This window comes from Triticum urartu, chromosome 4 (assembly GCF_003073215.2).
Source record: "Triticum urartu cultivar G1812 chromosome 4, Tu2.1, whole genome shotgun sequence".
Lineage (NCBI taxonomy): Eukaryota > Viridiplantae > Streptophyta > Magnoliopsida > Poales > Poaceae > Triticum > Triticum urartu.
Window position 1 is genome coordinate 343,683,684 of NC_053025.1, and position 20,847 is coordinate 343,704,530.

At 42.8% G+C, this 20,847-nt stretch overlaps 1 protein-coding gene across 3 annotated transcripts; it reads right to left on the reverse strand.

The window, feature by feature from the left end:
- Positions 1–1,418: 1,418 nt before the first annotated feature.
- On the reverse strand, positions 1,419–20,099 carry LOC125551633 (polypyrimidine tract-binding protein homolog 1-like). 3 transcript variants are annotated; one of them, XM_048714904.1, is made up of 10 exons: positions 19,789–20,098; positions 18,492–18,701; positions 17,694–17,756; positions 17,542–17,615; positions 17,343–17,438; positions 3,377–3,434; positions 3,159–3,263; positions 2,982–3,063; positions 2,173–2,285; positions 1,419–1,980 (listed from the first exon to the last, which is right to left on the reverse strand). In XM_048714904.1, the coding sequence occupies exons 1-10, from the start codon at positions 19,981–19,983 to the stop codon at positions 1,561–1,563; spliced, it is 1,416 nt and encodes a 471-aa protein (XP_048570861.1). In that variant the 5' UTR covers positions 19,984–20,098; the 3' UTR covers positions 1,419–1,560. The 3 variants fall into 3 exon arrangements, with proteins under 3 accessions (XP_048570861.1, XP_048570863.1, XP_048570862.1); XM_048714906.1 differs by having other exon boundaries at positions 1,736–1,980; positions 2,220–2,285; XM_048714905.1 differs by lacking the exons at positions 1,419–1,980; positions 2,173–2,285 and adding an exon at positions 2,347–2,803 and having other exon boundaries at positions 19,789–20,099.
- Between the last annotated feature and the right edge of the window lie 748 nt (positions 20,100–20,847).

Below are 20,847 nucleotides of genomic sequence, written 5' to 3' on the forward strand. Positions count from 1 at the left end.
AAATTATGGAGGAGATCACCGGGTTTTTTTTTTTTTTTTGCAAACACTAATGAAAGAACTAGTTCTGTTGGGAGTCATCGCTCAGAATCCTGATGCTTTGTTTCCTCGTATATGTTCTGCAGTTGAACTATTATATATAGCCAAAGCAATCTCACACAAATTTAATGCCACCTGAGTTTTGATGCATACAAAACAAATCAAATGAGGGAGGCCTTTCATTTTTGCTAGACACCCGATACTCAATCCAATATGATTATTAATAGATCTAGCAAGGGAAATTCCTACAATATAGGAACAGAACGTCCTACAAAAAGTTGGGAACGCCTCGGTTACCGTTGTAAGATTACAGCATCACCGTTTGTTTTTTATAGTGTGTTTTTTGATGTGCCAACTGATTCCTCGCATGTATTTTGTAACTTACTGATATGCATGTTGTAAGATTACAGTCGTTTCTTTTATTTACGGTGGGATACCGGTTCTTTCTCCCACCCACACTGTAATTTTACCTCAACTTCTTTGTTTCTTAGGTTTTTAAGTTGCACGCGCACACATGGACTGGGGTGAGGAATAAAAATTCCTCCTTTTTAGCATCAATGCATTGTAATGTTATGTTTCATAAATTTTGTCTTATTTCAGATATAAAAAAAAAACGTAAGAAAATATATAATCACCGTAAAAAATATTTTGTTACATAAAATTACAAACGTAAAAATAATGTAAAATATATATAGAATGCAACTTTCTGGTCTTATAGCATATAATTTCATTTTCTTATGCCAAATTTTATGAAGTGAATCAATATGAATGTAACTATTTGTATTTTAAATTTAATTTATTTATAAAACGATCATAAATTATCTCAAGTGAAGAATAAATTATTCTACACCTAGGATGATGAATAGTATATATATTTATATTACTATATTTTTTTTTATTATACAAGTTCGTATGGTGTACAAAACCCTAAATCCACCTGTAAATTTACATACAAAATCTAATAGAATGGTGTACAAAATATAATAATTATAAAATTATTTTTTACTACACAAGTTCATAATTTACTACTCCCTTCGTCCCGAAACATAAGACGTTTTTTGAGCATCAAAAAAAGGTCTTATATTAAGGGACGGAAGGAGTACTTTCTAGATAAATTAGTATTATTTTTCGGACTACATTACTATATTTTGTGTAGAGCACTACTAGGGTGTAGAATAAACCATTCTCTGGGTAAGAGTTTTGCTTAGTGTGAACTTAGGTCTACACTAAGAATACTACCAAAACTTCACACGTAAATAGAATGGTTGACCAAGTTTGATATTCCAAAACTGCAGAATATTCAAATTCACTTAGCATGCAACCTTTATATTTTCGCTGGCAAGTCCGATAAAGCAAACCATTTTTGCACCTGACAGAGCAGATTTCCATCAATGCCTCGCATTGACAAAAAAAATGATGGATGAGAATTTATTGACTGTTATTTCATTGTAGGGCGGAGATGATAAACAAAAGAGGGTAGCAGTATTGTAGAGTTACAAAACTCCATAAACTAGGTACACACACTTAATGGTGGTAATACGGAGATGGTTGGCCGGTTCCAGGGGCACCACTTGCCGGTCTCTGCTGATTTCCATGATGAGCAGGTGGCATTTGGTGTGAAGGATGCATCTCATGAGGTGGCGGTGGCGGAGGGGCGGAGAAGCCCCCTGATGTCGCCGTGTACTGCTGTGGTGGAGGAGTTGAGTACATATGGCCTGGATACTGGCCTGGAGCTGGTGGGTACCCTGAGTTGCCGGGATTCCAATTCGGCACTTGTCCGTTGGTGTTCTGGTTTTGAGCAGCGACACCTGGTGGTCCGTATGGTCCAGCTGCTTGAGAATTACCTTGCCATCCTGCAGTTGTAGGTGGTACACCGGCTGGCTGTGGTGCTGCTTGGTGTGCTCCTTCTGGGATTGTGTAATCCTTGCTCTTGTCACTATGAGCCTGAATGACAGAGAGACAGTGATGTTTTTCATATGGCAAGACAAATCAAAGTGAGTTTGTGTTCTTTTAAAACGTGGAGTTTGTGTTACAAGTGACGAGGCAAACCAAAGTGGGTTCTACAAATGAAGCAAATCATATCCTCCAAATCGTTTTCATGTCCAAAACACACTAAACAAAATGAACCCATTATACCTTTACATTGAGATCAGTATGACGAGAGTATGACAGGTGAATCTTACAGTAGCCACCATCGTAGATGCAATGCCCTTCCAATGCTTCCTTCACAATTGTAGCAGTACTTGCATCTGAATGGTAAAGTGACCAAGAATCAGGTAACTAGAGGATACCCCGCGCTTGCTGCGAGAATTGGTTGATGAAAAATTGGATTGATAACATAAGAACCAAAATTAAAAAAACATGACTATATTTGATTACGTATAGTTGTAACAATATTTATTGAATAAATAGAATAGTAGAATGGAAAACATTTTCCCATGCATGGTTGAATGTTGTGGTGGGTCTTTTTCCATGCATGATTGCATGTTAACGTGGGCTTTATCCAATTCACAGTTGTATGGTGAGGTGGCATGCTTGCATGGTATGGTTAGTTGGCCGTCCTGATACGCGCGGAGGGGGGGGGGGGGGGGACTGGTATCCCGCAGTATCCCATCTTTTTCAAATTAAAAAAGAAAGAATATTAGATAAGGACACAGTGGGGACTCGGGAGCCAGCCAACAGCGACCATGCCGGCACGCAACTCTCCTCCCGACGGCAACCACGTTCGAGCAGGTAACCTCGATGGTCGCTAGCAAGGAAGAACATCCTGAAGGAGGAAGATGGCAAGAGCATGAAAAAAAGGGTGGCCAATCGCTACCGCCAATATACACCATCAATTGACATAACATAATTCAGAACAAATTAAATTACTGAATAAAAATCAAAAGGGTAAAGGATGTTGCTGACTATTTAATGCCAAAAATGATATATTCTCTGGCCCATACCAGGGTACTGAATTAGAGCTTGTGTTCCACCGTTCTTCTCAAAAATAGCAATTTTCTGGACTGTACCGAATGCAGAGAACACCTGAAATTTAATTAATCGTAACCAGCACACAATAAGCAAAGCAGAATCAAAGTCTTGAAGCCTATTTGAATAAGTATTTTCCCAATTTTACTTACAGTATGGAGAACATCCACTGATACAGCATACTGCATATTCTCAATTGATGCAAGAAGAACATTACCCTCAGCCTCCACCCTCCTTCCATCAGCACCAACAGCAGGCTGCCAAGTCATATCAAAGGGAAATCCATGCAAAAACAGCAGAGTTAGATAAAATGGTGAAACAAATGAAACTAAATTGTTAGAATGTTTCTGATCCCTTGCAGAAGAAATACCTGCAATGTACTATCTATAGCAGAGGAGTTGACTGGAAGGTAAGGGTTAGTGTAATCCCTGGAAAATAAAAACAAAAGGGAACATTTAACAGCGACGGACTGGGAAAAAAAAAAGGTAACCTGATTGATAGAAAAAGAACTACTCCTAACAAGGGTAAGGAGCAGGGATGAAAAAGGCTAGTCCAGTGACAGGTGTAGACTTGTAGCAGTATCCTCATACAATAGGTTCAACCATACAACATAAGTTCCAAGCAAATAGCCCCGGCGACCATAAAAACTGAAAGCCAAATGTTATTATAATGTAAGCCACACAATCTAGTTATCCATCGAATGTGAATCTCACCCACAAAAAGTGCATATGATGGCTGGGCTCCAGGCAGCTCGGTGTTTTTTTCCCAGCAAAAATACATTTTCTACATATTAAAAAAATCTGAAAAAAGTACACATAAAAAAGCATATATGTGTAGTATAATCGTACGAAATTTCACCTCTACTCCTAAAGGGGAAGTTGGTAGCCTGGTACACCGTGTTTTTTTCATCCGTTTTTTTCGTCCCACCTGCCACCACCCCCTCCCATTGGTTTTTATCTCTTTACAAAAGATTACAGAAGGAAAAAAAAACATCTGCCACTCCTTTCCCGGACGAGATCATTTGTCTAGGATTATATACGTCGACGCTGTCGCGCCGCCGTCGATTCCCAGGGACGCCACCGACCAACGACGCCGTCGTTGATCACCAGCACGCGGACATCGCAGATCCCCAGGATGTCACGGATCACCAGGACGTCGCCGCCGCCATCGCCGTGGATCCCCACACGCTGCCAGCGCCATGGATCCCCACAGACGATGCATAAGGCGGCGAACAGTGCAGGACATCATCATTGGAGAAGACCGTTCCAGCCTCTACGGTATTTTTCTGTTCGAATTTGCTCTATTAGAGGTACATAGTTTGTGACATCAAGAGGCAAATCACGTTTCGTCCATTCTCCCGGAACCTCACCATGCCATCTCCCAATCAACCCGACACCCTGCATGGCGCCGCTGCTACTTGCTCCTTCGATGGCTGCCTCCCATCCCTGGTCTGCCTTCTCCTCGTGGCCAGAGCCCTCGGGTGCCTCACCGGCGCCCCACCATTGACCTCCCGGCGCCCCATCACAACCCTCCCAACCGACGCATCCCCCCAAGCCCTCGCACCACCTCCTTCCCCAGCGCCCACATCGCTGCCCCTCCTCGCCACATCGCGGCCCGGGGGCCGTGAAAGCCCTCAAAAGGCTGGGCCTGGAGTACTGCTTCAAAGGGATCATCTGCTTCAACATCGCTGCCCCTCCTCGCCACATCGCGGCCCGGCGGCCGTGAAAGCCCTCAAGAGGCTGGGCCCGAAGTACTGCTTCAAGGGGATCATCTGCTTCGACACCCTAAACCCGCCGTCCTTGATGCTGCCGTGCGACCAAGCGCCCAAGATTTTCTACATTGCCGGCCACTTCACTAGGTCAGGCAGCACCGACGACCTGCCCAGGTTCCGCGTCCTATGCAACCCCAACGTCGCCGCCATGGAGGCGGCTCTCAGGATCACCAACACCAACCCTTACAAGGCGGTAAGTCTTGACGGTTTCAATTACCAGAAGTTGCAACATTCAAATACTTACTTTCCAGCATTCCAGTTTTGTTGCACAACATTCAGGTAGGCAAGCGATTGACCACCACACAATGCTGGTAAGTCATCGCTTGACATGTAAACCCTTCACACAATAATGGATGCAACGGGTGTTGGCATCGTGGTATTCATTAGCTTAAAATCTTAGCCTGAGAAAGCTAACTTGATGTGGAGCATCCTATTGTCATCCCCATGGACCTACCTACACCACCCCAAGTGCCAAATGGATCAATGACACGAGCACGTGCAAGAGCTCTCGAGACCGAGGTGACATCTCTCCTTAGTGATATTCTGTATGACCCACGTGAGACATGGCTACTACCTGGGATGCTATGTGTGATTAGGTATGAAGAACACCCCCTTGGAGATGCTCGTGAAGATGGACAAGTCCCCAAGTACACAGATGAAGAGGACCGACAAAAGGAACCGAAAGAAGCCTACAGGCCCCAGACACCCGGCCCTTGATCCACAACAACAACAGCCCAACAGCCGAAGTGCTACAAGGCCGGCAGCCCCGGACATCCGACGCTAGCCCGGAAATCCGGCCCCTCCTATACAAAGGACACCCAAAGTCTGACCCCGCCAGCCTGAACATCTTGCCCCCATGCCCCGGACATCCGGCACCCCCTCGAACGCCCGAACATCCGGCCTCCTGCCTGCGTGCAGTGTATCTGGGCCGAGGCCTATATACCCCTTAGCCTCCTAGACTATATATACTCCTCTACCTACGTTTTAGGGTTAGCATTGTGATAGCTCATTTTGGAGATAGAGCTTTGCTCATCCACTTGTACCTATACTCCATTGGAGACCAAGGCCTCCTAGGAGAAGATTCCCCAAGTGGATTCAAGATCCCCTTGTGGGAAGATCCTTCGTGGATTCAAGACCTCCTTCCTTCAAGGATTGAGAAGACCTAGTTTCTTTGTATTCTCCCTTGTTATCCTTGGATCTTTGTGACCTCTCTATGTATGTGGATCTAGCGTATGTATCATCGGATCTAGTTGATTTGTGTGTTTTCCTCTTGTGTGTTCTTCGTGTTTTTCGGGAATCCCCCTCCAAATCGTGAAAGATCGGCCATTAGGGTTCCACCCTACATCATAACTTAGCACAACGATTATGAATTATGTTCCTTACTCTGTTACAATTCAAAGAGAAGAATGTGTTGATTAAGATCCCTCACTGATGAGGACATAAATACCATTGTTACACCCACAGACCCTGCTACTATACATACTGGACCAATTACTAGAGCTCGCGCACGCCAACTGAATTATCAGGTACTTTCGTTTCTTGGTAACGATTCTAATGTTCATGAGAATATGATGTTGCCTAAATTGGATACATTTGTTTTGCTTAGTGCGCAAGGGGATCAAGAACGGAGATACAAGTGATGATTTCAGGACTTTGAAGCCACCATAAGGAGTGCATGAAGCCTTGGACGAAATATACAAGATGTCACTTCATAAATTTCGTCCAGAGGCTATTCTAGGTGCTGCGTCACCTTATTATTGGGCCAGGCCCATATATTTTCGAAATACTTAAGTATAGGCTGTTTTAGAGTCCGTATGTGTGGGGAAACAAGAGTTAGGGTTGGTTTCGGACCCCTCCACCAAGGGCCACGAAATTCCCCCCTCTTCCTCCATATATACAGCCCTTAGGGCGTCGTTTAGACTTTGGGTTTTGTTTAGATTAAAAGTTCGCCATAGCTGCAACTTCGCGTACTTCGTTTGTGTCCAACGACCAGACCAAGACGTCACAGAACCCCGCCTACATTGATAAAGCTTTCCTCTTTTATTCGCAATATTCAGATTGCAATCTCAGTTTCTTACTTGTTCTTCGTTTGCTAGCAGGAAATAGACCCTCGTTGCCAGGTTGATCATGCTCCGGCGTGGTCAATAACCTTCGGAAGTTGGTTTAGCGATTGCTAAGGCGCGACGTATTCGCACGTTCGTAGTGGGATCGTCAAAGTCGACTCCCACAGAAAACGATATCTATCTTATTGAAACATCAGGACACCTCCGCCTCTATCAAGTGGTATCAGATTTACAGGTTGCTCGGTGAGATTTTACAGTTTTTCGTAGTTTAGATTGAGTTTGTTATTCATACCTACAGTCCACGAAAAAACCACAAAAAAATTAGGGTTAGTTCATCATATCTGAACCAATCTGAGCCTTTGCATAATCTTTTTAGGGTTTTGCATTGTTGAATTTGCGGTTGCATCGTTGTGTCTAGTCGCCGCCGCCGCGTCATCATCATCACCGCTGCCATATACCACCATCATCGTCACCGCTGCCATATACCACCATCGTCATCACCGCTGCCATATACCACCATCGTCATCGTCGCTGCCATATACCACATATCCACCACCATCATGATAATCCAAGTCTACCTCCATCACAGATTCGCCACCAGTCCGTGTTCCACCGCCCTACATATATTCGCCACCAGTTCGAGTTCCACCAGATTCATCTCCACCACCAGTCCGAATCCAGTATTTGTTGCATTGCTTTCGACTTCCAGATCACGCGATACTTCGAGTCATGACAGAGTAGAACTCCCGAGATTCCGTGCTACCCGCAATAGAAAAATAGTTCCAAACTAAAAAAAAACAAGTCTGGAAAATTCTGGCTAGGTAGTTTTTAGACCATTTGTAAACTTTTTCAAAAAAAAATTGCGAAGCAAAAAAAACAGAAAAAAAAAGTGACAAAAAAAAGAAAAAAAAAGAAAAAAATTCAGAGTGAGCTCCTCCCTTGTTTACATGCAGCGCCGTGATTTTATTAGTGTTCTAGGCTCGCGTCTCTAGCACGATCTAGCCTAGGATCAACACAGTACCGTTGTTGAGCGTTTATTCAACTTTGCATCTCTGAATTGATTATTGCTGACCCTTTTTGCTACCATATTATAAGCCTTCCCAGCTCCACATACATCTACGTCGTGCGTTGGACTCTCCCTGGTAATCGCTCTATCCAATCTTTGAGAGTTTTGACTACGACGGTTGCCGATCACCGCCTGCTGTTGGGTAAGAACTAGTAAGAATTTGAGATTTGCTTGACGGATTTGTGACACCCACCATCACCTCTTGTTAGTAGTCTGTAGGATCATATTCTTGTGTGTTTCTATTGCTGCTAACCATGGCAGAATCACAAGCCGACGAGACTGACTGGGAGAACATGACGAATGAGTTGCATGATAAATTTCAGTAAATGATGAGTGGACAGGTGCAAGATGTGCTAAACAGATTTGAAGAGGCCAGGAAGAAGATAAATGGAATGGAGAAGACGTTCGAAACAAAGCTCGATAACAAGTTTAATGAATTGCTTGCGCGTCTTCCACCACCGCCACCGGCTGGCACCTAACGCACCTCTACAACAACAACAACAACAACAACAACAACAACAACATCTTCCAAATCAAGTGGGACGAGCACAGCATGTTCCCATTGACCCTGGGCAAAATTCTGGTGCCACTGTTGATGCTTCTGTAGCTCCTGCTGCTACTGGAGAGGTGAAGGACCATTACGAGGATGGGGTTGATCAAAATCAGAACTACGTGCAACCACCAGCACCACCACCACCAGGTCGTTCTAAGATATATCATCAGAACAGTAGGGCTGCACCACCACCCGAGGTACAAGATCATGACCATCTTCCTAAACTAAAATTGAATATTCCACCATTTGAGGGTAGATATGTTCTTGATATATATTTTACTTGGGAATTCGAAACTGAAAACGATTTACATGTTTACAATATCCTGAGGAGATATGTGTTCCTGCTGCTCTGTGTGCTTTCACTAGCTTTGCATGTGTTTGATGGTCTAAACATTATAGATTATACCCTATTCCAGCTACTTGGGCTGCTTTGAAAACTGCTATGCGTACTCGTTGGGTTCCATCATATTATCAATGTGAATTAGTTCAAAAACTGCAGCGTTTAAGACAAGGAAAAAATTCTGTAGAAAAATATTATCAAGAATTACAAACTGGCATGATTAGATGTGGTATTGTTGAGGAGAATGAAGCTATGCTTGCACGTTTTATGGGTGGTTTAAATAGAGAGATTCAGACCATTCAAAGTATAAGGAGTATAACAATATCACTCGTTTATTCTATCTTGCTTGTAAAGTTGAACGTGAAGTGCAGGATCGACATGCATTGGCGCGACCTAACTTTTCTGCAAGTCGATCTTCATCATGGACACCACGCGCATCCTCTACTTCCACTGCACTAGCACCTCCATCAGGTGCCACCTCCAGCCGTGATACGAGAAAGCAAGCACAACCACCACTATCTGCCAAGAGCACACCTGCTGGGCCTGCCTAGAGCTCTTCTTCTTCCATGACATCAACAGAGCACACAAGTGATATTATTTGTCGTCGTTGTAAGGAAAGAGGACATTTTGCGAGAGAATGCAAATCTCAGCGTGTGATAATTGCTACTGAGGATGGTGGGTATGAGTCCGCTAGTGACTATGATGAGGAGACTTTACCTCTTATTACACATAAAGAACACGATGGAGTTGATTATAATCATGAGACGCAATACATGACTGCTGAAGATGCTGACAGGTATGAATGTTCAGTTGTTCAACGTGTTTTGAGTTTGCACGTTACACAAGCTGAGCAAAATCAGAGGTATAATTTGTTCCCCACAAAGGGAGTTGTGAAGAAACGTTCTGTTCGCGTCATTATAGATGGAAGGAGCTGCAACAACTTGGATAGCATGGAGTTAGCGGAGATGCTATCTATCACCACAAGACCACATCCACATCCTTACTACATCCAATGGTTCAACAACAGCGGCAAGGTTAAGGTAACACGTATTGTTCGTGTTCATTTTAGTATTTCTACATATGCTAATTATGTTGACTGTGATGTGGTACCCATGCAAACATGTTCCTTATTACTTGGTAGACCATGCCAATTTGATAAAAATTCTGTACACCATGGTAGAAAAAATCAGTATAATCTTGTTCATAAGAACAAAAACATTTAAGGACAAAAATATTACTTTGCTTCCTATGACTCCTGATTTCATTTTGAAAGATGATATTAATAAAGCTAATAAAGCAAAACAGGAGCAAATTAAGAGTGAAAATTAGATTGTGGCAAAAGAATTTGAGCAACAAATGAAGCATAATAATAAATCATCTAATGTTGCTTCTGAAATTAAATTGAAAAATGCATGTTTACTTGCCACCAAATCTGATATTGATGATCTAGATTTTAGTAAATCTGTTTGCTATGCTTTTGTGTGCAAAGAGGTATTATTTTCATTCGAGGACGTGCCTTCCTCTTTGCCTCCTGCTGTCACTAAAATAAGTTGAAAGATAAATTGGCACATGCTCCTTTACTCCAACTTTCTGATTTTAATTAGACTTTTCAGCTTGAATGTGATGCTAATGAAATTGGATTAGGAGGTGTGTTATTACAAGATGGTAAACCTGTTGCATACTTTTCTGAAAAATTGAGTAGGCCTAGTCTGAACTATTCTACTTATGATAAAGAATTATATGCTCTTGTTCGGACCTTAGAAACATGGCAACATTATTTATAACCCAAGGAATTTCTTATACATTCTAATCATGAATTTTTGGAACACATTAAAAGTCAAGCAAAACTTAACCGTAGACATGCTAAATGGGTTGAATTCATTGAGACCTTCCCTTATGTCATCAAACACAAGAAGGGTAAAGAAAATGTTATTGCTGATGCATTGTCTCGTCGTTATACTATGCTTTCACAACTTGACTTTAAAATATTTGTTTTGGAGACCATCAAAGATCAATATGTGCATGATGCTGAATTTAAAGATGTATTGCAGAATTGTAAGGAAGGAAGAACTTGAAATAAGTTCGTTTTCAACGATGGATTTGTGTTTCATGCTAACAAGCTATGCATTCCAGCTAGCTCCGTTCGTCTTTTGTTGTTGCAAGAGGCGCATGGAGGAGGATTAATGGAACACTTTAGCGTCAAGAAGACGGAGGATATACTTGCTACACATTTTTTTTGGCCAAAGATAAGACGGGATATTGAGCGTTTTGTTGCTCGCTGCACTACATGTCAAAAAGCTAAGTCATGACTCAATCCTCATGATTTATATATGCCTTTGCCTGTACCTAGTGTTTCTTGGAAAGATATATCTATAGACTTTGTTTTAGGTTTACCTCGAATAAAGAAGGGAAGGAATAGCAATTTGTTTGTCGTGGATAGATTCTCGAAAATGCACACTTTATACCATGTCATAAAAATGATGATGTTAATATTGCTGATTTGTTCTTTCGTGAAATTATTCGCTTGCATGGTGTGGCAAATACTATTGTTTCAGATCGTGATACTAAATTTCTTAGTCACTTTTGAAGATGTTTATGGGCTAAATTGGGGACTAAACTGCTTTTTAATACTACTTGTCACCCCAAACTGATGGACAAACTAAAGTAGTCAATAGAACTTTGTCTACTATGCTTAGGACTGTTTTGAAGAATAATAAGAAAATGTGGGAAGAATGCTTGCCTCATATTGAATTTGCTTATAATCGTTCATTGCATTCTACTATTAAGATGTGCCTTTTTGAAATTATGTATGGTTTCCTACCTCGTGCACCTATTGATTTGTTGCCTCTTCCATCTTCGAAGAAGATTAATTTTGATGCTAAAGAACGTGCTGAATTGATTTTAAAAATGCACGAGCTAACTAAGGAAAACATTAAGCGTATAAATGCTAAATATAAATTTGCTAGAAAAAAGGGTAAAAAACATGTTGTGTTTGTACCTGGATATCTTGTTTGATTACATTTGCGTAAGGGTAGATTTCCTAATTGACGCAAATCAAAGCTAATGCCACGTGCTGATGGTCCTTTTAAGGTGTTAAGAGAAAATAAATAATAATGCATATAAACTTGAGCTGCCTGCGGATTTTGGGGTTAGTCCCACTTTTAACATTGCAAATTTGAAGTCTTATTTGGATAAGGAAGATGAGCTTTCGTTAAGGACGACTTCGTTTCAAGAACGGGAGGATGATGAGGACATCAATACCATTGTTACATTCACAGCCCCTGCTGCTAGACATACTGGACCAATTACTAGAGCTCGCGCATGCCAACTCAATTATCAGGTACTTTCGTTTCTTGGTAACGATTCTAATGTTCATAAGAATATGATACTGCCTAAATTGGATACATTTGTTTTGCTTATAAATAAAGGGCCTAGCTTGAACAAAAAAGATGAACCTTGAAGCAAGTTCAAGCATGGAGATGATGGCATGCGCAAAGGGGTCAAGAACGGAGTTACAAGTGATGATTTCAGGACTTTGAAGCCACCATAAGGAGTGCATGAAGCCTTGGACAAAATACACAAGATGCCACTTCATAAATTTCATCCAGAGACTATTCTAGGTGCTGCATCACCTTATTATTGGGCCAGGCCCATGTATTTTCGAAATACTTAAGTATATGCTATTTTTAGAGTCCGTATGTGTGAGGAAACAAGAGTTGGGGTTGGTTTCGGACCCCTCCACCAAGGGCCACGAAATTTCCCCCTCTTCCTCCATATATACAGCCTTTAGAACATCGTTTAGACTTTGGGTTTTATTTAGATTAAAAGTTCGACATAGCTGCAACTTCGCGTACTTCGTTTGTGTCCAACGACCAGACCAAGACGTCACAGAACCCACCTTCACTAATAAAGCTTTCCTCTTTTATTCGCAATATCCAAATTGCAATCTTAGTTTCTTGCTTGCTCTTCGTTTGCTCGTAGGAAATAGACCCTCGTGGTCAGGTTGATCGTGCTCCGGCATGGTCAATAACCCTCGAAAGTTGGTTTAGCGATTGCAGAGGCGCGACGTCTTCGCATGTTTGTAGTCGGATCGTCAAAGTCGACTCCCACAGAAAACGATATCTATCTCATCGAAACATCGGGACACCTCCGCCTCTATCACTCACTGCTTTTTACATCTTTCATTTGTGAAGAATTTTGTCTTCTTGCTTTCTTTCGATTTAGGTGGGAATCTGTTCAGCGAACAGATCTTCCTTTTGGTGACTGCAGACAAGGAGGTAGAACAAACAATATGCAGGCAAGTATTGGTGACTGCAGACAAGGAGGTAGAGCAAACAATATGCAGGCAAGTATGTTTTCTACACTGGGCCTCCTATTTTGTGTTTGACTAAATTTGCAAAACATCGTCACTCAACTTATACTTTCTTTTTCTTGGTGATTTCCTTGCTCGGTTAAATTGATTGCGCATACAAGAATAATTACATGTCTTCATTAGTTTTTTCCGGCTTAGTACAATATTTCAGTTGTGCATATTGTTCTTCACTATATTAGTGACAATGTGTGACTACCTCTCTCTAAGTAATCTTAATTTATAGACATATGATTCGATGCATAGGTTCACTTGGACTCTAGCCTAATTAACATATATATAATCGTATTAGGTGACCCTTAGATTTGAGACAATATACAACATGTTCTGTGTAAAGTAGATGTCATGTACTTCCTGTTAAGCAAAGTAGATGTTTATTAATACCCTCCCAATAGTAGCTTTGTTCACTTGCGGGCTTTTTACTTCAGTTTTGTCATCGGACATAATGAAAAGAAGGTAGGGACAGAGGATAGATGAAATAGTGGCACAGAAATGCCAATTATCATTGTTTTCTTTCAGTAGGATTGCTTTCGAGGTAATATATGAGCCCACGAAGTGCCGTCTCAAATGAATTTGCATAGTAATGGACCTTATATGCATAATCTACTCAGGAATAAGTGAATGAGATTACAAGGATGAAGTATTTTTGTACAGACTTGTTCATGTGAATGTACCTTTCACTACAAAAATGCATGTCCACTATTATGCGCATCTCTTTACTTTTCTTGTACGGGTACATGTTAAGGTGACTACTTTTGGACAACGAAAAGGAATTAAGCTTTTTAGATCTTTTGATGTTAAAATCCATACTTCTGAAGATTTTGTAGTAACTTGCATCTGAGTTCCGCATGAAAGAGCATAACAAGCCATTCTTTGATACGTGTGATGACATATTTGCCAATTATAGCAGCAAGGTAACCCAGTTCATTTAACTGAACACCTGAAAATATTTGGGAGGTTTCAGTAGAAAAATATGGACGAGGTTGAGGTAGAACTTCTAGGAATTGAGAGTATGATGTGTGCATGTGTATTGTTGTCTTCGGCCGAAATACTTTCTGTGGTGGGCAATGGGTATTACCTTGCCGTACATTAATAAAACATGATGGCTCTACTTGTAGAACATTGCATGAATACCACAGTAATCCTGTACACCATCTCTTCTAATTCTTTTTGTCTAAATGGAAATGAATTCATTCTATAAGCCGTCTGCATTGCCAGGCAAATGTTGCCCTTGATCCACCTTAAAAAGATGATGCTCACCTGCCATATTTGCTCCTGAATGGATGTATGACACTAAGCATCCACCTGACCTTTAGAGTGGAAAATTTGTGATGTCTTTGCTAACACTCTCCTGAGTTCTGCCGTACTTTTTTTTTTGAAGTATTCACCCACAAATAGTGTAGATGGCGGGGCCTTGTTGACAAATAATGGGGTGTTCTTCAAAACCATTCTACTCAGATTTGGATTGGTTACTTTGTTGTACTCCCTCCATAAAGAAATATAAGAGCGTTTAGATCACTACTTTTATTTGTTATACTAGGGCAAGTACTTGAAATATAAATAATGATAGAATATGCATCTTATGCATGTCAGATGATGATGAAGCTGTAGCTGATGGTTCCACCGAGGGAACTAACACAAGTAACTGATGCAGTTGCAACACAAGGTAGTGCTTACGGCAGCAGCATGGTGACAGGCAAGATAAATAGCGGGCCAAGGTCGCTGTGAGAAGCATGAGACAACTATCTTGACTGGGACGATTAAGCCGCACCAAATTCAATGAAATTATTCCCCTCGGGTTATGTTGGCCAAATATAATGCATATGATCCATTAGTCTGTAGGCTGGTTGCCCGTGACAGATGTCAAATATGAGGCATTGTCAAAGCACAAAATAGTGAATTCCACATGTACTTATGTGTATTTTCCCCTAAAATCATTTTGTGTGTATAGAGAAGTCGGTCACACAAGGAGGGGGAGAGAGGGAGAGGTAGAGAGAAACGAAGCGAGGGGGGGTGAAGAGAGTGTGTTGTTAAAAAGTCGACAAGGGAGGGGGGCGTTGTTGAGAAGTCATCAAAGGGGGCAGGAAGGAGAAGAAGAGTGGTTAATAAGTTGTCCGTATCACAAGTTATATAACAGACATGATTAATGTTTAAACACTAGAATATGTATGCCACCGTTGCAATGCACGGGCAATTAACTAATTAGGGGAGTCTTCTCTTTTTTTGCTCTTCTCCAACAGATACATAAATTTGTACCACAAATCAAGCATGTGCACGTGAGGGAGGGAAGAGGAGAGAAACATTGAATTTTTTCATTCTTTGGATGAACATTTCTATTCATAGCTTTCTTTTCCCGTGGCAACGCATGTGCGTAGCGCCGTCGTGGTAGAGCGTGGGATGAAAGGTTGGTCCAGCATAAAACCAGGAGGCACTAGCACTAAGATAGGAAGACGGTTGCCATCCTTGTCCCTTGCTGCTGGCCTGCCACGACGGTGTCCCGCACGGCGCCCGGCTCGTCGCCTTAATGGCGGTGGTGGATCGACACGGACCGGGGGGGGGGGGGGGGGGGGGGGGGGGGGGGGGGGGGGGGGGGGGGGGGGGGGGGGGGGGGGGGAGTGGGGCGGTTGGCGGGAGACTCCTTGACGGTCCGTGAGCAAGAACGGTGTGAAGAAGAAAGGGTGTCATGGCGAAGGTGAGGTGGGCGTCAAGGGCATAGCCATGCCCCGCACAAGAGGGGCCGTGACAGGCATTCTCTGTAGCCACAATACAACTATTTGGCACTGTTCCAACTGTAGCAACGCTATTGGCCCAGGGCGTGGCTTCAGCCTGGCTACAACACTGGTGTGCGTCATCCGGTTTTGAAGGAGAATTATCCAGCGAGAAATGTTCCGCTACGGCGAAAACCGGGCGGGAAGGGGAGGATCCGGCGGGAAAATGGAAAGGTGCGTCGTGGGGCGGATAGCCCGTAGCAATGCACTTATTTTGGGACGGAGGGAGTATGTTCATATGTGATGTACACAAAGAAGACAAATAAATAGATTAAAATGAGTTTTTCCTTTTGTTATATTTGGGCCAGATTTTTGTTTTTTTTTTGTGTAGACTGCAAACAAACGTAATATTTAACTAAACTTTACACATACTTAGAGAATATGTATATCTATTTGTGGAGAAAAAAATGATATTTTATGAAACTTCTAAATATATTTTGATTTTTTTAAAAAAACAGGCTCCTTGGAGCCCGTACTATAAAACACCCGTCTCGTCTCACCCATCGTTATAAGACTATTTTCGCACAAGCAAATAAAGCCGAGGTCTTATTATTTCTATGTAAGGGTACATGACTAATATGAACTCCTTAAAAAAAAGCAACTTGATGCCATTGGCCTAAAATGCTTAGAAGTAATTGTTTACAGCATTGAGCACATCCTATCCACCCACGCAATTTGACACCCCTCTGATTTTCCCAATTAGTATGTTCCCACGAGTAATGCTTAGTCATTAACACTACGAATCTACTCATTTAGCAACACCACAAACCAGTGAATGATCACGAGTTAGAGGAAATGCATATATAGATAGATCCTTTATCGGAAGATAAAGTATCCCATGGAAATCCATACTAACTGGAAACATGGAAACCAACGTCAGATTCGGACCAGAGATGTGTGGTCCTGATGAATATCTTTCGCCCCAGCATCGTTTCATTATGTTTGCAAAAGCCACCTTGATCTTCCGTTCTTTCTCTCTCCTAACACTCACCAGTCCCCAAATCTCTTCCAACCAACCCCAACATAGTGCCACTAAAACATGCACGAGCTAGGTCAGACCTCGGATTCAATTCTTGCATGGCCCTGCAACATCCTCATGAGGAGTGCTGCCGTTTCATGTGGGTGCTCCACAGCTCCCAAAATTGCGCAATAACATTGAAAGCCTAGCCCGTAATACAAAATGTGCAGTGGCACATTTCAGGGGCTCGGTTAGTAGAGGGGAGAAGCACGATGGGATTTGTGCGAAAAAACAACCATGAAGGCAAGTGCGCTTTACAAAAATGTGCGGAATAAACAGAGGGATGATCCAGCTCGCGTATTTCAGATCGAATAGCTCATGTTCTGGTTTTCATGGGATACTTATCGGAAATAGCAATAACCAAAGGAAACTAAATAATAAACTATACCTGCTGCGGTGTGATTGGAACTTGATGTTCAAATCCTTATGCGCAGAGAAAGAAATCCGCAAGTGGCAGGATACTACATGATCCGGAAGCAAGTATCTACATTGTATTCAAGTCTCATACAATTCAGTTTATAATGGGCACAGGACAGTATAAGCATTACCCACAATGAGTTATACAAGCTAAAATTAAGAGATATCACCTTGGGATGCTTCTTCCATCTAAGGCTTCTCTTGCTGCTGATGCAGTGGGTGCATCAGTATACTGGATCAGTGCCTGTTGGGAAATTTAAGATGGGGGTTTTGGCTTTTTGCAATGATCAAGTACTTGAAACAAAATGAAATTTGGAATTACCTGAAAACCTGCAGCCTTCTCAAAAGTGGCTATTTTGTGAACAAATCCAAAAGCAGAGAAAACCTGAAACACGGTAGGAGATGAGGGACATGTATAGGAGTAAAAATAAGTCTAGGAGACCAATCTACCATAAACAATGGTACATATAAACAATCGATAATTAAATTTTCCATTTGCCATGATAAATGATGCATAAACCATTTTTCCGAAACAAATTAACTCTTGTGTTCCACCAAAAAAATCAAGGGGGAAAGGTCTTAAAGAAACACACTCTACAGCCAAACAGTGAGACTTAACTGTCAAACAACCAGCTGGAAATGATCCTTAACAAAATAATCTCAAAAGAAGCACCAAACAATATACTAATCTTCTAAAGGTTTGGGAATTTAACCTTTCATCAATAACTTGGATAAACAATGAGGTGACCTACACCGGAGATAAGCGTGATGATGAAGGATGATTAGAAAATGGCATCCTCAAGATGAGAGTTCATAAAAACTTCAAATGCAACAGTTAGAAGACAGAGGAAGCAAACAAACATGGTATCTCTCCAATTGCAGGTGTTGATAACGACATTTTCTCCAAGTTAACATGGGCCTGCTGATTCATGCAGAACGCGTTACTACGAGATGAACAGCTATGTAAAATCTTGGATTTACAAGGATCAGGTCAGGTAGACTCCCTTGGATATCTTCAGCCAATGACAGGCATCAGAAAACTTAAATTTATTGTTGCCTAATAAACCCAGGCATCAAAGTTTTTATTAAGACAGGGTAAATAAATAAATTTAGAACTCACCAAATGGATTACATCGATGGTGACATCACTAGCTTGAACACCCTCTATGGTAACAAGCAACACATTTCCAACAGTCTCACCAGGGCTCTTGTTGTTAATTATTTCTTGTCTATTTGAATACTGAATGTAAACAGTTTTGCCTCGAATTTGTGCTGGTTCTGAAGATGATGCAAAATAAGAAACCATTGAAATGGCTTGATTAACATCGGTCTGCAAACAAATAAATCTTCACATAAGTGATCCTGGCATTATCAATTTTAACATATAAATCAGTCAGCTGTGTAGAATTAACCAGACAAAAGCAAATGTACAAACTTTTTATTTCTAACTACAGAAAGTTTTCAAATTATGTATGCCGTTACAAGCTAACCAATGATATAAATTATTATGCTCCCTCCGTCCCGATACATCCGTACATCCGTATCTATACAAATCTAAGACAAGTAATTCGGGACAAAGGTAATACTTGAGAACCATTAATGCCCACAAAACTGCAATCTACTCCAGTAATTCTGCAATCCCCACTTACTAACACAACCAAATTGAACCCATGCAGAGCATCCTATATCCCTAGCATAAAACCAAATGAATAGTGTCATATGGGATCTTACAACCACAAAATATCTTAGCTGCACATGCTTGGATACAAGTTAGCTACAGATCAATTCAACATATTGATGCAAGAAGCTTTCCATTATTACAGAACTGAAGTCCATTAGCTCAGAAAATCCAATCATTCAGCTCCAAACCATCCTACACTGTCATAAAAAAATCAAAATCCAGCATTTGCACATATTCCACAGCCCCCAATCTTATTAATCCATACAAGGCAGAGATGCAGGAGCGGCAGACGGCCTTAGAAGGTCCCGCATAAAGTTTGTAGGGGATAAATCCTAGCTGCTCTTCACAAATCCCACAGCAAACCAGACTAAAATAAGTAGATACGGGAATAGTGTACAAGCCACTAAAGCTCTCATTATGACTGATCCATAAAACTGAAGAAACCATTATATCCCACGTGTTGACAATTGATGTGCAGGCCAAATAAACCAACCAGGGCCAACCTACCCCCAGTGCGTGAATATTAGGCATGAGGCCTTGCTACCCATACAAGATCGCTAACAAATTCCACTATTGCGCGACTAGATCCAAGATTGACCTGCAACTACATGGATGATCGTGCAAAATAAACTCAAAGGAGTATCTGGAAACCAACGGCATCCGGAATTTCCCACCGGGTCGCGCGTATCGACCGGGGCAAGGGGGACCGGGGTGAGGGGGTGGTAGGATGTCTTACAAACTCGACGAAGGCCTGGTTGCGGTTGGCGCCGACGCCGGATTTGGTGTTGACGATGCGGCCGAAGGGCTTGCAGAGCTCAACGAGCTCCTCCTCCGTGCACTCCCAGGGTAGGTTCCGCAGGTGCAGCACCTTCGACGGCGTTTGCGTGTACCGGAACTGCTGCCCAGCCCCACCCCCGCCGGACGACGACATCACAATAGGTCTTAAAGAGAGAATGGCAAGGGTGAAGGTCGAAAAGGCGAAGCTAGGGTTCGGTCTGCCCGTGGGGACTTGTTTTTGTTTCCCAAACCAAACCCGAAAGGGAGACGCTGGAATTTGTTAGCGATCCCCAACTTGTTTTTGTTCCCCCCGCCCCCGTGACGGCTCTTGGCACAGACGTGGAGACTCGGGTGGCCACTCCCGTGGCCGCCTCGCCCCTCCTCCCCATCCGCGGGCCGCGGCCTACTTTCGCCGCGGCGGATCGTCCTCCTCTTTGGTGACTGCCTCCCGCCGGAGCGCGTGGATTGACGCGGCGCGTCCCGAGAGAGGCCTGGCGCTGGCCGTCCACGAGCGGGTGGAGGTCCGGACGGTTGCCCGGAACCTAGAGCCAGGTACGTCGGCAGTCTCCCCCTCAGTATCTACTTGTTCATTCTCTGCTTTGGAGTCGGCTCCGCTCGGTCACCTTGCGAAGGTCGTCTCAGATTCTGCGATCCTGTTCAGGAGGAGGTTGGTCCCCCCCTTAGTCCAGATTGAGGCCATTAGGGCCCATGAGATTCTCGACGGTCGCCTCGCGGAGGCCCGAGCGGTTCTGCTCGCACCTCCCCCCCCCGTCGACCGTGTCAGGGGATGCCGCCCCGCCCCCTCCTCGGCGGGCTGGTGGCATTCCCCCCTGTCCATGGCGAAGCTGCGGGGCCGCACCCATTCTCGCATTGCCGCTCTCCGCGCCCAAAACGCATCTCGTGTCCTGGGGTCAAGCAGCCCCCCTATGGATGCTTGATGTGTGCTCTCTTCTGTAACATTCGCGGCTTCGGCCATGATGGCCACCGCCGCCAACTCATCGAGTACATGCGTGATGAA